The sequence below is a fragment of the Trichogramma pretiosum genome, unplaced genomic scaffold (assembly GCF_000599845.2).
Source record: "Trichogramma pretiosum strain Unisexual culture from Peru unplaced genomic scaffold, Tpre_2.0 scaffold83, whole genome shotgun sequence".
In the NCBI taxonomy this organism is placed as follows: Eukaryota; Metazoa; Arthropoda; class Insecta; order Hymenoptera; family Trichogrammatidae; genus Trichogramma; species Trichogramma pretiosum.
In genome coordinates, this window is record NW_019641663.1 from 560,621 (window position 1) to 575,926 (window position 15,306).

At 39.0% G+C, this 15,306-nt stretch overlaps 2 protein-coding genes across 2 annotated transcripts; one reads left to right on the forward strand and one right to left on the reverse strand.

The window, feature by feature from the left end:
• Positions 1-1,663: 1,663 nt before the first annotated feature.
• LOC106654959 lies at positions 1,664-15,237 on the reverse strand. The gene is made up of 5 exons (XM_014375129.2): positions 14,909-15,237; positions 8,975-9,180; positions 7,855-8,124; positions 7,529-7,754; positions 1,664-1,803 (listed from the first exon to the last, which is right to left on the reverse strand). Exons 1-5 carry the CDS (start codon positions 14,991-14,993, stop codon positions 1,715-1,717), a joined length of 876 nt encoding a protein of 291 aa, XP_014230615.1. The 5' UTR covers positions 14,994-15,237; the 3' UTR covers positions 1,664-1,714.
• On the forward strand, positions 2,755-7,113 carry LOC111693954. The gene is made up of 3 exons (XM_023460227.1): positions 2,755-3,130; positions 3,547-4,094; positions 4,544-7,113. Exons 1-3 carry the CDS (start codon positions 3,019-3,021, stop codon positions 5,141-5,143), a joined length of 1,260 nt encoding a protein of 419 aa, XP_023315995.1. The 5' UTR covers positions 2,755-3,018; the 3' UTR covers positions 5,144-7,113.
• Positions 15,238-15,306: the final 69 nt, after the last annotated feature.

Below are 15,306 nucleotides of genomic sequence, written 5' to 3' on the forward strand. Positions count from 1 at the left end.
AGCAACCACCATGGGTCGTAATCGAAATATTTTCGTGCTAGAATTCGTAATTATTCCACTACAATCATCATTTCGCGATAAACAACCTCTCAATCATTTGCTTCGCACACTAGTTTTATCATAATCATATATAAAAATGTATACATCCGCGGTTTATGTATTCAAAGTTCTATCGCACGTAATTACCGATTGCCGAGTTTTCAGCTATATCGCTTATCCCCTCATAAACTGCGAATCATTTCCATTTTATTTTCTTTAAATGAAAGCTCGACTTTATCCTCTCTCTTTCCCCGTGATTCCGCATTCAGAAGGCAACGCGGCGCTCGGGTGTCAAAATCGTACTAAAATAAAGACGTTATATATTTTTCATTGTTTCCCCGCCCTCTCTATCTCGCAAGTTTCGTTATTTTATTTCTGTCACCCGTTAAATCTCTCTTTCTCTCTCCTTCTCTCCCTCTTTCTGAACAATAAGCAATTTTCAAGAAGCAGCAGCAGCAGCAGCGGCAGTAGTAGCAACAGTGGCACAGGATGCATTATACATTTTGGAAGCTCGCTCTTGCTGCCGCTTGCTTATACTTTTACCTTGGGCGCGCGCTGCGCAGCTTCCGATGCCCATGGAGCAGGAAAGGCGTGAAAGGTTTTGAATAGAGAGAGAGAAAGAGAAAGAGGAAAAAGAGAAGAAGCGACCGGAACAGAGACCGCCTTGACGATGCAAATCGTTCCAATCGGATTTTATACTTCCGTGCAGAAGAGAGACTCTGCGCTTTTTCCTCCTCTTTATGCTTTTCTTTTTTTTCTCTCTTACTCTCTCAGTGTTATTATATTCCTTGTTCTACACGTTTGCGATGGATTTGTATACAGATTTTTTTGTGCAAAAAAAAAAAAGGAAAGAGGACGGATCGGTTTCAAAGAGTCGCTACGGTTATCAAAAGGAAATTTCTTCTTTCCTCTCGGCAAAGAAAGCGACGAGAGAGAGAAAATTTAAATTATTTAATTCAAGAGAAAGGTAGGGAATAATTCAGTTGACACTCGTTACACATATTTTTTTTTTATTCAGGAATTTTCGAATATATTTTCCATTACGTTCGGAAGAAAAATAATTACATAAATTCAACGCATGATCGAACGAAACGTTTATGTTTAACAGCTACATCGTTAAATGCCATCGTAAAATTACTCTCTTGTTTCTTCATCAACAAAGTAACGCCGTTATTATATATGTACACGCACATACTCCACGCAACGGTAATAATAACAATTTTACAAAACATATACGTCATTAGAACAGTCGGAAAATAATTCCCGCACGCATATATAGATTCAACGAGACGCTAATATAATCGCTATATATCATACCAAAACTGTGTATAAACAAACCTGTGGGAAACACGAACATGTGGAAACGTATTAGCTATGAAAATATTCGTACACATACAACATGCGCGTATAATATTCTATCATATATATATGTGGCACTCAAAGTTTTCAAAATAATTTCGCATCCACGTGGTGTTTTCTCTCCAATGGGTTTTAATACCCTCGTATTACGCAGCTTCGGCTACTTCAGCAAAAACACAACAAATGGAAGCCCTAGATATAACTAGGTTTTTTTTTTCTTTTGTTTGGACGTTTGTTCTTTGATTCATGTTCATTTCTTTCTCTGTTTTTTTTTTTACTTTTGCCATCGTCGATGTCCTCCGTCCCTCGTTGATAATCATCTCGCGAACGGCGTGACTATTCCAAAAAGGATGAAGCTCAGCAATGTGGTCGAGATCGATAAAGCAGCAGCAGTGCCGTTGGTTTCTGCGAACACACGAAGCAAAAAGGAGAAAACAATGATCAGATCGTGCGGCTTTTTTAATGTACCTTAACCAAGTACGATATACTACGGGCTATATAATAATAGGGGATTAAGTGTGCGTTGAAAAAGAGAAAATGAGCAATTTACGCAATTATCATTCCTCGTTGGATCGACTCGAGGTATACGCTTGTATTTATATATAGGCAAACGCATAAAACGCGCGTACGTATGTGCGCGCAATTCGAGGGTACTCGGGTCTCTGTACATTTATATGCCTCGAGACCTGTTAGGGACTTTATGGGATACTTGGCGCCCTAGAAATCGCCCATCAAATGCATAGACGCGATGTATATACGTATAGAAAGCTGCCAAAGAGAGAGAGAGAGTTGGAGCTCAGTCGCGAAACGGCGTGATTCCACAAAGCGTCTCTACTTTCGTCCCTCGAGTACTTGTGCAGAACTACTACTACTACTGCCGCGCGGCAATAGATACACATAAATCGTCTGCAGCAGTGAGGCTACACACACACACACATACGCCGCGGTGATTGCTTATTTATGTTGAGTGTGTACTCCGGGGCTTGGTGGATCTCTATATAAATCATTATATATGTTTATCGTATATATATATATAGCTGGCGCTGCTGTGCATCGTGTAATTGCAACGAACGCGGATGATTTTCAAAGTTGTATACGCGCGCGAGAAAGCGCAGATTTTCCGCTGTTTCTATATCGAATATTTTTCGATAAAGAAAATTAAAAATTGTTGTGCTTATTTGTTAGAAACTATAATTCGAATGAAAATTTACTCAGTAGACCGATCATATTGCTAATTTTCAAGAAACTCTTCTGCTTTGTTTAAAAAAATATATAATAATTTCCGAATTCCAGGCTTACCGATACGTGAAATTTTTATTTTTTGTACTTGTCAGAATAATTTCAAAGTAATTGATCACGTTCAAAGTTATGTTATTGTTTCGGACAACACGAGTCCCCAGCTTACCGGGATATCAGCTGGTTAGTATTAAAATTTACTTTCACTTTCTGAAAAATACGCACGTGTTTACGCGTCAGAGAAAATTCGACCGATACTCGTACGTTACGTTTTTCATCTTGACATAGTCGGATGCGTTCGTAAGAATCGGTTATTTCTGGATTTTTTCTATTTTAATTACAGTAAATACAGTGTTAGGTGTTGAATAAAAAGTAACAAGAAGTATGGAGCATATCAAAAGTAAAAGTAATTGTACCATTAATGAATTAGATGAATATTCCTTATTACATATATGGAGTTATTTGAAACCAAGTGATCTCATAAATATAGCAAAAGGTAATCAATCAATTTACATAAAACACTCTTTTTATTTTAGTGTATTGTAATTCAATATTCAATTTTAGTTTCTATAACTATGTAAGTCCAGAAGTCATGCTTGTTTACAAGAAATATCTATCTAAATTAATTGGATATTTTTTTCAATTTTTCGAGTACTCAGGTTCAAATAATTTTTTGCTGGGTTTAAATAAACAAGTAACTCCATTTTTCGTTTTCACTGCAGACATAAAGTTTTATAATTTTAATTTGTCTTTGTGTTTATAGGCTCCAGTTTATGGGAGTATATGTTTAGATGCTTTGACTGTTTGAAGACTCTTTCTCTATTAATTGAATAATCATTCTATTTTTATCAATAATAATACGTATGATAGATAACTGTGATGATGATAACAATAATATTTATGTTTCTTTAGTTTGTCGCAAATGGAAACAACTTTCATTCGAAGCATGGAAAAATGTTTCGGCAAGCGAATTTTATGCCTTCATGAAAGAACAAAAAACTATAGATGACGTGAAAAAAATATTTCCCTATTTGAAGTGTATATCTCATATTACGATAGCTTACAAAAGGCATTTACCCTCGGTACTCAAAAGAGATTTCGTAAAATTGATTCATCAGATTCTTGAAGTGCTGAGTGAATCCGAAACAAACATGTTAAGAAGTTTTACGTGGAATGTTCGAGTTTCGCGAAACTTGGTCCAAAAATTTCTGAAAGCCAACATCCATAATTTAGAGGTGATCACTATCGATTCATTCCTTCGCATAAAAATCTCTGCAGATTTCAACACTTTGCTACAAGATGCTGATAATTTGAAAGAATTCAATTGTTACATAAGGACTGACGAACAGCAATCATTTTTATTGTCAACTTTGAAATCCTTACCAAAAACGTTGAGGATTTTAAGAATAAACATTCTGGATAGTGTCTCTAAACCAATATCTGCTGAATTAGTATTCAAGGTAAGCACATACAATTATTAATCGGTATGATGTAATTTAAGGTTTTCTTTGATCTGTATTTTTAAAAATTATTTACTGATTTAAAAATATTCTTCGCGATTTTTTATCTCAAAAAAAAACTCTAATTAATTTTAACTATTTTTTATTCTTTGAATTTTTTCTCGTAAAGAGTACGGGACTCTTTTTCAACATTTTTAAGATCATCTATTATACATTTTCTAAGAATTTTTATTTCTGTTCGACACTGAATTTTGAATGTTCAAAAATGAGTGATATGATACGTACATAAATTTCTAATAAATATAAACATCTAAAAAAAATGTGGGTACATCTGAGTTCGTGAACATCTCACATTGTGTTATTGTATTTTTTCTTATTTGTAATTGCTTCCCTTGAAATCTAAATGTAACTACTACCACACAATTTTCTAATCATATTATTTTTTTCAGCATTTGAACCATTTTCAAAAACTCGATAATTTGGTTTTGTACGGATTGAATTTTAAGTTTGAAAATAAAACACGCCTTGATACCACTGCAGTGAATCTAAACCTTACCTTACTAGAAAGTAGTGTCGATTACAGTTTTTTACCGATCAATCCAAAATTAAAGCACTTGTTTCTCCAGGGTGGTCTCTTGACAAATGAAAATTTGGATTTTATATTAAAAAATTATTCTTCGTTGCAGTCAATACGATTGGCTTACACAAGGATAACCGACGCTCAAATTGGTCGTTTATCCGAGCTACGTCAATTGAAAGGCCTGAGTTTAGCTCGCGCACCCAATTGGACAGGGAGTACACTGAAGTTTTTCCCCAATTTAGAAGAACTTGATTTTTTACAATGTTATGGATTAGAAGAACATTTTTTATTCGCTTGGCTGGAGATCGCAAAAAACCTAAAATACCTCAGTTTGAATGTTAAAGAAATCGAGTGGGATTTATTGCAAAAACATTTGATAAAAACTCAAAAAAGCAGAATTCATACATTAACTATTGTATCATGTCCATATGAGGGGATGGAATTTAATATGGTATTAAATATGATCTAATTGTTGTTATTGTAAAAAAATTTTTTTGTTTGATTTTGTTTTACTAAAAAATACTAAATTTAATGAAAATTTAATTATTTTCGTTTGTGGTAGTCTCGACATGACAACATATTACAAAAGATGTGGTGATTATTTTTTTTGAAAAGATCAAAAAACGTAAGATTGAAAGTCTTGTTTCTTTCGGTTGAATTGTTCAATCTTCAATGCATTGTGTGAAATTCCTGAAATATATTAATTAATTCTAAATATTTATTGATGAATTTAATAAATTCAAATTTATTTCGTCAGGTATATCTTATAAACGTTGTTTTATTTCCACTTTATAAATGTCGAGTATATGTAATGCGATGTAAACAAAATTTCAACTGCCGAATCTAAAAGTATACATGAGATCTGGAATTAGAACAGTTGAGATACAGTAGTATCAGTAGTTAGATGGTAAATAATTTTAAATTGAAAGGTCAAGAGATTTTACAATGTCAGCTTCGGAAGAACATAGACACGGATGTGATGATTGTGGCAAGATTTTCCTAACTAAAAAAAAATTGGAGAATCACGCGGATGGTGTTCACTTGAAACAAAGAAAATTTGTTTGCAACGATTGCGAACAGTCTTTTGTCACGAAAGAACATTTGAATGATCACGCTCTGAATGTCCATCCAAAAATCCAAAATTACACATGTCACGTGTGTGGGAAGGTTTTTGGACGCAAAAGTATCTTGAACCGACACATTGCCGCAGTACATGAAAAAATCAAGGACCACAAATGCGAAGAGTGTGGCAATTGTTTTGCTCGGAACAGTACTTTGATGGAGCACATAGATCGAGTTCATTTAAAAATCAAAAAAAATAAGTGCGAAGAATGTGACAAGCTTTTTGGACATAAAGGTACTCTGATCAGACACATTAAAAGAGCTCATCTGGAACTCAAAGAACACGAATGCGAGAAGTGTGGCGCGCTTTTTTCACAACGAAGTTGTTTGATGAGTCACATAGATAGAGTCCATTTAAGAATCATAAAAGAATATATGTGCGAAAAGTGTGGAAAAGTTTTTGGTTATAAGAGAAGCTTGGCTGAGCACATTGCAACAGTTCATGAAAAAATGAAGGACCACAAATGCGAAGAGTGTGGCAAATCTTTTGGAGGGAAAAGTGATCTGATGAAGCATATAGATCAAGTTCATTTAAAAATCAAAGATCACAATTGCGGAGAGTGCGGCAAATCGTTTGGACAAAATAGTCATCTGATGAGTCATATCGATGCAGTTCATTTGAAACTTAAAGAACACAAATGTTTCGAGTGTAGCAAGTCGTTTGGACAAAAGAGTGGTCTTTTGAAGCACATAGATGCCATTCATTTGAAACTTAAAGAACACATGTGTGAGGAATGTGGGAAAGCCTTTGGTGAAAGAAAGTGCTTGAATCGACACATTGATACAATCCACGAAAAAATCAAAGATCACAAATGTGAAGAATGTGAAAAGTCTTTTGGACATAAGTGTAATCTTATGACACACATCGACGTAGTTCATTTGAAACTCAAAAAACACATGTGTGAGGAATGTGGGAAAGCCTTTGGCGAAAGAAAGTGCTTGAATCGACACATTGCCGCAGTTCATGAAAATATCAAAGATCATAAATACGAAGAATGAAGCGAGTAATTTTATAAAACTCATAGTTGTAGTTCATCAACTTGAAGAACAAATTTGTTAAGTATTTGGAAAGCTTTTATACTCTGACGCTGTTACAGGTCTTCGATATTATAACCCTCACCTCTTCTCATTTGAAAATCACAAATTACCGACCCTGCACACTGATTCAGCGACTTAAAAAACACAAAAAAGGATACTTTCCTAGTCCGCAAATGCAAGATTTTTTTTCTTTTGCTTACAAAATATTTTTTATTCACTAATATTTTTTTAAAATAATGACAAATCTATTTCGTAAATAAAGGCTACAGTATAAAATTAGAACTCATTATTTGTTATAAAAAAAATAGATAAACACTTTTATGCCACTATGCTATTTTCAAACACGAATATATTTTTTTTATCATCAATCATCACGCGTCCTAAATTTTAAGTAGTTTCTTAAAATGAATATCAACAAATCTGTATTTGAGTCTGTTGTTAAAGGAAAAATCACTATTCAACTTTTTTTACGGTAGTATCTACATTATAGTAGGTTATTTAGATCGCATTTTTTTTTAAGGAATTTTATGGGCTTTTCAGATTTTTGTAACTCTTATCAATTTCTGATGAGAATTTCCATGTATCAATGTATAAAGACTCCGAAAAAAAAAATTGTTGCATTCGACCTAAGGGAATCGTCGACCGCGCGAGACAAAGAAAAAATAACGTCGTTAACGATTTTTCGTATACTCACGGTGACTGTGTGGCGAGGCGACGTACGGTCCGTCTTGGATGATCTCCAAGGAAGCCGAGCCCTTGTACACGGGGCTTATCTCGGCGAAGCATCTCAGATGGATTCGATTGTCCCGGAACAAGTTGCTCGTGTCCAGCCGGAGGATCGATCGGGACCTCTGCCTGTCGTCGCTGATTATCTGCATGACGTGGCTGCTCACGCTGAACTTCATCCGGCTGCCGTTGAGCTGCGTTAAAAAAAGAGAGCAACAAAAGAAACGAAAGAAAAGACAGTGAAATGACGGCGGATATAGACGGACTAAATAATCCTCGAGGATATACACTCACGGGCTTTCCGTTGACGTTCCAGGTGATGTTGGCCGCGGGCCGCGAGGCGCCCGAGGTGCAGTTGGCCCTGAGCGTGTCGCCGTCCGCCAGGCGCTGCTTGTCCACGGCTATCCTCGGCTCGAGCTCCGGCACGTCGACCACCAGCAGGTCGGCCTCCTGGAGCTTGGTGTCGTAGCGCGGCTGATCCTCCGACACCTCGCACTTGTAGCGGCCCGAGTGGTCGCGCCTCAGGCCCAGCAGCGTCACGTCCTGGGCATTGGAGCCGGAGACCTGTGTGTAATGGGAAAGAGAGACGAGCGATATACGTTATACGAGTGACGGAGAAATCCATATAGGAAGAAGCACTAATTTTATAGTAAATTTACTATTGTTTTTGTAATTTTTAATAAGATAAAATGGGGAAGACGCCACTGTGCTATATTATCGTTATAAGAAAGAAAATTTAGATTAGTGACCTATTGGGATTTACGTTATGATAATCCGATTACATCGACACGAAAGAGCTGATTTTTTACTACTATTATCAGTCGATTTTCAAGCGTCAAAATTTTTCGTAAAGTTCAATGTGCAAACATTCGTTTAATTTTCAATGAAATGTTTAAAGAGAAATTGTTAACGATATCTAGATAATGACAATACATCATGCAAGCTTGGCCTTGGTATTACGCTAGGAGATCACAAAAATGAATTAGTATTTTATTTTTTTCATTGTATTCAGATTAAGGGTATATTGTTCCCGCATGCTTGGGGAAAACGCCACTTTTGAACCAAGTTGCTAAATTTGTTATAACTATTAAAATAACAATATAAAGTGATAATTTTGTTTTTCTTATAATACATGAACGTGTTTTTTACAGTCCTCAATGCCTAAGATTTGATTTCATACATTCATTCCTTTTTATTCCAATTTTTTCCTTAGCTATGGCGTATTCCCCCGCTTTACCTTACGTTTCAAATAAAGTTGATACATTTTATAGAATTATTATAAGTCAAAGATGTCACACTTTTACAATAAAATGAGTAATTTTTTCCTAAATGGATTTTTCTGTGTGTCGAAGAAAAAAAGCTCGAGACCAAGTAAAGCAGAATACAAGTAAATATACCAAGTAATAATACTCACGTTGACTTGTATGCTGCGCACCGGGAAGGTGACGTGGGGCGGATCCTTCTTGGGCACGTAGCGAAAGAATTCCTCGTCCTCGAAGTACCACTTGATCGTGTAGAGCTGGGCGTCCTCGAGGTCGTAGCTGCAGGTGAGCAGGGCCGAGTCGCCCACCCTCACCCGCTCGGGCGCGATTATTTTCAAATTTTTCAAGCTCGTGGCACCTGTTGTTGTGTCACGCATAAAATAATAAATAATAGCAAACGAAATTCGCTCTGTTTTTTTTTTTTTTTTATTAAACGCGCGCGCTCACGCGCCTGGGACAAATTTTTGACTCGAGAATTTTATATATAAAGCACGTGCTGCTAGCTACTCGCAAACATTGTTTCGAGCCTTTTTACTTTGCGATTTGAAGAATTTAAGGAAGTTTAGCACGCGGTAGCAGCGCCAAAGCGCGAACGCAAACTTTGTGTGCTGCTGCTGCTGCTGCACGCTTAGTAGAACTTTGGAAAATTTTGCCGAAGAATTCCTTTCGCGAAACGCGCGCAGCGCGAAAAAAAAGACAGAGAGAGAGATGCATCATTCTTTATGCTTTTTCACAGCGCAGCGTTGAGAAGTAAAGCAGAGAGAGAGACGCGATGGAATCGTAGGAAAAAAAAGAGGAACAAATGCGCTATGTACGGAGCAAAAGCTGTGTAGCATAAGCTAATAGCGTCTCTCTCGCCGGTGGAGAAGACCGGACTCCCGCGTGTAGCAGAGATTGCGAAATATGCTTATGAATATTCATCGCTTTTTCCTGCACTCGCGCGTGTACGGCACGAGTCCTGCCTGTGCATCCGATCGAGCTGCTTTTTTCAAATAACGGCGACTGTATTAAAAAAAAAAAGGAGGAAAAAAACGTATCGGCGGTACAGTAGATCCGCGTAATTGAAGAGCTTAAAATTGTTTTTCCTTTCAACTACGACCAATTTTACGATTTTCAAAGTATATAATATGTATACGCGCAACTAGATTTGAAAAATTATCGAATCAAAATATTGTTCCGGACGCGAGCGCGATTCGACCGCATGCGTGCAGCTTTGATGAGCCGAACGGAAAAAAAACAAAATAACAAAACAACAACAAAGAGCGCACAGATTTCGGACAATTTTAGTTTATATATGTACATTTTTTTCCTTCGCGCGCGTTTCTAATTGATACACGCGCCGGTGTAATAAATAAAAAATGTTTTTAAGCGTAAATTGGTCATACACTCTCACACACATGCACTCGTCAGAGCGCTGAAGCAGTCGAGCAAACGCTTTCAATGATTAAAACCAATTTGTTATATCCAGTGGCGTGCCCGCGGGCATGTTGTTGCGCGTTGCGTTTGTGTGTACTGCACCACCACCCCCCTTCGCCCACGACGTAAATACTTGATGCGCGAGCATTTTTTTTTCCTATTTTTGATTTTTTTTTTTTATCTCGCCTCTCTCGCTTTGTCCTTGTTTCGTCGCGCGCTTTGGATGGGGTACGGAGGGAGCAAAATGAAATTTTTGTACAGTCGATGGATCGAAGTGATTACGGGATTTAGGGCGAGCTTCGTAACGTTTCATTTCTGTATACGCACTTTTTTCTGCGTCACGGTGTGTTCTCGCGTGGCGTTGTATCGGTATCCCAGATAACGCTTTATATTATCTTTATTTCGCACAGTTGAAAAGTAAGTCACGTTTTATACCCCCTTTTTTCCTCCGCCTCGTGCTTCCTCTCTACTTTTTTTCTTTTTTTTTTTATTCTTTATTTTCATCACATAAACGAGTTAAAATCCAGCTTAGCGCAGTCGAAAGTATCGATTGTGGTTTTTCCCTCTATACTCCGTGGCGGAGAAAAAGGCTGCTGCTGCTGCTGCGAGTATGAAACCGCAAAGTACGCGGCGGCGGCGGCGGCGCGTGTAGCGCCGAACAAAAGTAATTTCGCTGATGCTATTGATGCCATACGTTACAAGTTGCCAACAGCAATCTAACTGTCACATTATATATATATTTCAGCCGAGAGAGAGAGCCTAGGAAACTTGTCGTTAATTTTGCCCTTTTCTCCTCCGTCGTATACGTACCGTACGATCTGGTCTGGCAGCAGTGACGGCGGAGGCAAAAAAAAAGTAGCGACGACGCAGTTTTTTTGATCGTTTGCAGCTCACTCACTATACTGCTATACTATGACGACGACAACGACGACTACTACTACAATGCGCGCGACGCTGGCAATTGGATGATTTTGTCTCGCTGGGAGATTTGCAAATTCTTTTTTTTTTGTTCGCGTTTTTTTTAACGAAACGAAAGTTGCTGAAGCACCAGGAAATATAACGATCGCATGGATCTCTTCCCCTTTTTTTTGCGCACGCGTCCGCAACACCGACCGATCTCTCTCTATAGCTCGTATATATACGTATTTGAAAATTCAATCACGACGATTTTTTTCCTCCCCCGAGAAAATTCATATATCGACGCCTTCGCGGGGTTAATCGTTATTTCACTCGGCATTATACGAACTGCGTGCGTTGTACTCGGTTGCTTTTTTACTTCATTTTTTTCGCTCGTTACTTTTTTTTTTACAAGAAAACTTTCCCAACAAATTAGTTTTGAAAATTTTGCCCGAGTATTATACGCAACGAGAGAGAAAGAGAGAGTTAACTTATTTTAAAGCTCCACTACTCGAAAAGCGACGTAAAACTGCATGACGAGCGAAACTCGCTCGCTAGCTGCGGGGCTGGTCCGCTGCTGCTACAGTAGTGCAGCAGCAGTGCTCTGAATATACGCATTTATATCGGCGATTCTCTCTTTATATTTTTTATGAACTTTTATTTTACATTCGCTGAAATTTGAAATTAAAATGTAATGCCTCTTGAAACTGCTGCTGCTGCTGGCTGCTACGGCGATATTATGTATATTCTGCGCGATTCTCTAATCCGGGATTGCCCAGCGCGCGCGAAATTTTGCGCGCTCGATTCACGAAAATAAAACTTTTCTCATCAGCGCTGTATTTATACGCGTGGTCGATTCTCTCTCCCTGTCAAATTGAATATTCGAAAGAAGGAAAAACACGTGTGATATCGAAATATCCATATTCTTGGTTCATTCGACGGAAAATCGGTCACGGCGTGCACGTCGTAATCTCTCGGAACACACGTGTACGCGTATAGATAAATATGCCGAACTCTCTCATTTACGCCTTCTTCTTCTTCTTCGAGGAACATCCCCCGCTTATCGGCTATGTACACTGTATACAGCTTCGCAGCGACGCGCGTCAAAAGACGATCAGCGACGAAGACATTTCCCACGAGGGGATATCGATACCACCACCACCACCGCAGCAGCAGCACCTGCTCTCGTGCGCGCGAGCTTATATTCGGCCCCGGTATTTATCGGCTGTACGCTTTTCCATCCTCTAGATAAAAACGACGGTTATATACAGCCACTATACTACACGCGAAAGATTCGCATCGCGACGGTAAATAATACAGGCGCTGACGACGCTTTAAATCGCGAATTATATTTTGCTTCTGAAGTTTTGAATTACTATTATAAGTCGAGCGCCTGCCAAGGCAGCAGCAGCAGGCGAAAGCTCGGGGATGCGCAGCACAGCATTATTAATCAAGTCTAAGCTTTAAGCGTAGGTAGAGGTAACCGCGGTGATTTACGAGAGAGAGAGACTCGACGCTCGCTCGCTCGCTCGTTGTTGTTGTTTTTCCACGCGCAGGTGACGACGACGACGACTACAAAAAAAAATAATAATAATAAAATAATATAATACGTAAACTACCGTAAAAACTCGAAAGTCGACATTTTTATTTTGTCCCTATGGAGAGAGAGAGAGGAGGAAAGCAAGCGCGCTGGGCGAGAGCAAGTGGAGTGCGAAAAGATGAAGGAGGAACGAGAGAGAGAGAGAGAGAGAGAGAAAAAAAAGAGGATAGAGGAAGAAGAACGAAGTAATAAAGTTTTATCACCGTCGACGACTAACAAAAATGTAACTTTCTTTCGTAAAGTTGCATAAATTTTCAAGTGTACCTTGCGCACCGAATCTCGCGCGTCCTCCTCGTGCTGCTGCTGCTGTATGGTATATGGCCCTATATAGCTCGCTTATACGTATATATATCGTATATATAACGTTGCGAACTCGCGCGAGTGTAGAGCGTTCGCGAGCCAGCCGTGTGATAAAAGAAAAGAAACGGAAAGAGAGAGAGACTCTTAATGCCAAAACCAAAAATAGTAGGGGGGAAGAGAGAGAGAGAGATAGCAGAGGGGTTGAAGATGCTCGATCTGCGCAGAGCTAGCTTAGGGTCAAGAATTTATGAGACGCGCACTCACACACGCGAAAAAATATTAAGAAGTACTTTATTTTTTTATCATCCGTTTCGGATGAAAGTTTTTTGCGCGAGAGCCTAGTTTTTTCTCTCATCTTTTTATCATTTTGCATTCGAAATTTTATTGCAAACAAGAGCGAGCGAGAGAGAGAGAGAAAGGCATGTAATCTTGCCCGTCGTAAAAACGTTGTACCACGCGTAGTACAACAATGAGCATAAAAGAAAGGAAAGAGAGAGAGAGCAGCGGCAAAAATAATAAAAGTAAAATAAATCCAGAATGACATTATGCGTGAGAGGTTGAGTCAAAATAAAAAAAACAAGGAGAGGAACGTAGGAGTAGTATAAGTAGTGATACTTGATGTAACTAAATTCCAATCGGATCGTAACGCGTATTACACAGAGGGCGAATAGAACGAAAGAATAGGGTGGACGTTTAACGAAATTGAGAACGACCAAACACTTGCTGTTCTCGGTGTGCGAGTTTATAATGTAGATACATGTATGTTTGAAAAAAACACCTGTATTGGTAACGCAGCAGTCAAACACGTGCGTGTATTTATTTTTTTGCATGAAAATTCGAATCTCATAAAACGAATTTTCAGTGCTCCGAACGCAAAAAGGAGAAAACTAAATAAATTTCCTTTCTGAAAAAAAAGCGCGTGCACGAATATTGAAATCTTAAATTACTCGATCGATTCATCCAAAAGGAATTAACAACCGTGAAAATCAAAGCAACGAGAAATAAATTATCTCTCCTTTACGACCCCCTTCGAGAAATCTAATGACGTAGATTTTCTTTTCATCAAATTGGGCGTGAGAGAGAGAAAAATGTCACCCTCGACTCGCAGAGATTTGCCTTCGCTCCTGCCCTCGAATCTGCCGAGCGAGGCAGAAAATTTTCAAAGCGATACAGAGAAAGGATATATTCTCGAATATTTTTTTCTCTCTCTCTTTTTCATCGGACACGGGGTGTGTCGTCGATCCTTACGTACAGCAATCAAAGACTCCTTCAGAGGGAGAGAGAGAGAAATCTGCTTGCCTCTCTATGATGAACCATTCTCGACTGCATGAATGTATCTCATTAATCACGTGCGCGACACGGCCCGTATATACATCGCGTGAATGGAGGCATAATTAAAAAGTGCGAATCGTGTACACGCGGCGGGCGTTGCGAATCGACTGTGTAATATTCGCTCGGCTCTCGTGGATGTACAGTCGACCCGAGATTTTATACACGATATTACAAGGGAACGGACGACGATCGCGATCTTTGATTATTAAGTACAGCTTGTAGCACACAGTTGGAAAAGTTTATCTTTACACAAACTTTCCGCATTATCGCGATCTCGTATAATAGAACGGATATCGCAGCGAGGGGACAAGAATAACACTCCTACAGGATTAAGCTTTTGCAAAGTCGTAAACTCGATTAAGACGAGTGCGACGAGTGCAGCTCGCGCAGTTTTATATGTAAATAGTAGCTTTCAAAATAGAATCGTTCGCGACGATGCACCAATTACATCCGATGCAAAAACACAACCAAGTTTCGTAATTCACGAGCGTATCTCGAAGCGGACGTAACGCTTTTGATTATAAATATATTATATACTTGCCATTGATCAGCAGCAACGAGACGAGCCCCGCTACGATAATCGCCGTAGCGCCGCACCAGCTCCCGATCCCATTCATGCCGCCCATGGCCGATTCGTCCAGCAGCAGCTGCAGCTGCAGCGCATTATTATATCGCACGCGAAATTCACTCGTGTACACGATATATCGATATTACATAGTACCGATCACCCCACTTGGTTTACGTTACGTCGCGTAATATGCGCATCCTCGACGATTACACGACACACGACGGCGGATGCCTTTTTTTTGTTTCGTTCGAGAGAAATGTCGCGAGTGACCGCGAGGCAGCGCAGAACAGAATCCAGCGACATCCGAGTCGCTACTGTCACGATCCGAGAGAAGGTGAGGATGCTCGAGCTGGGTGGGTGGCTGCTGCGGC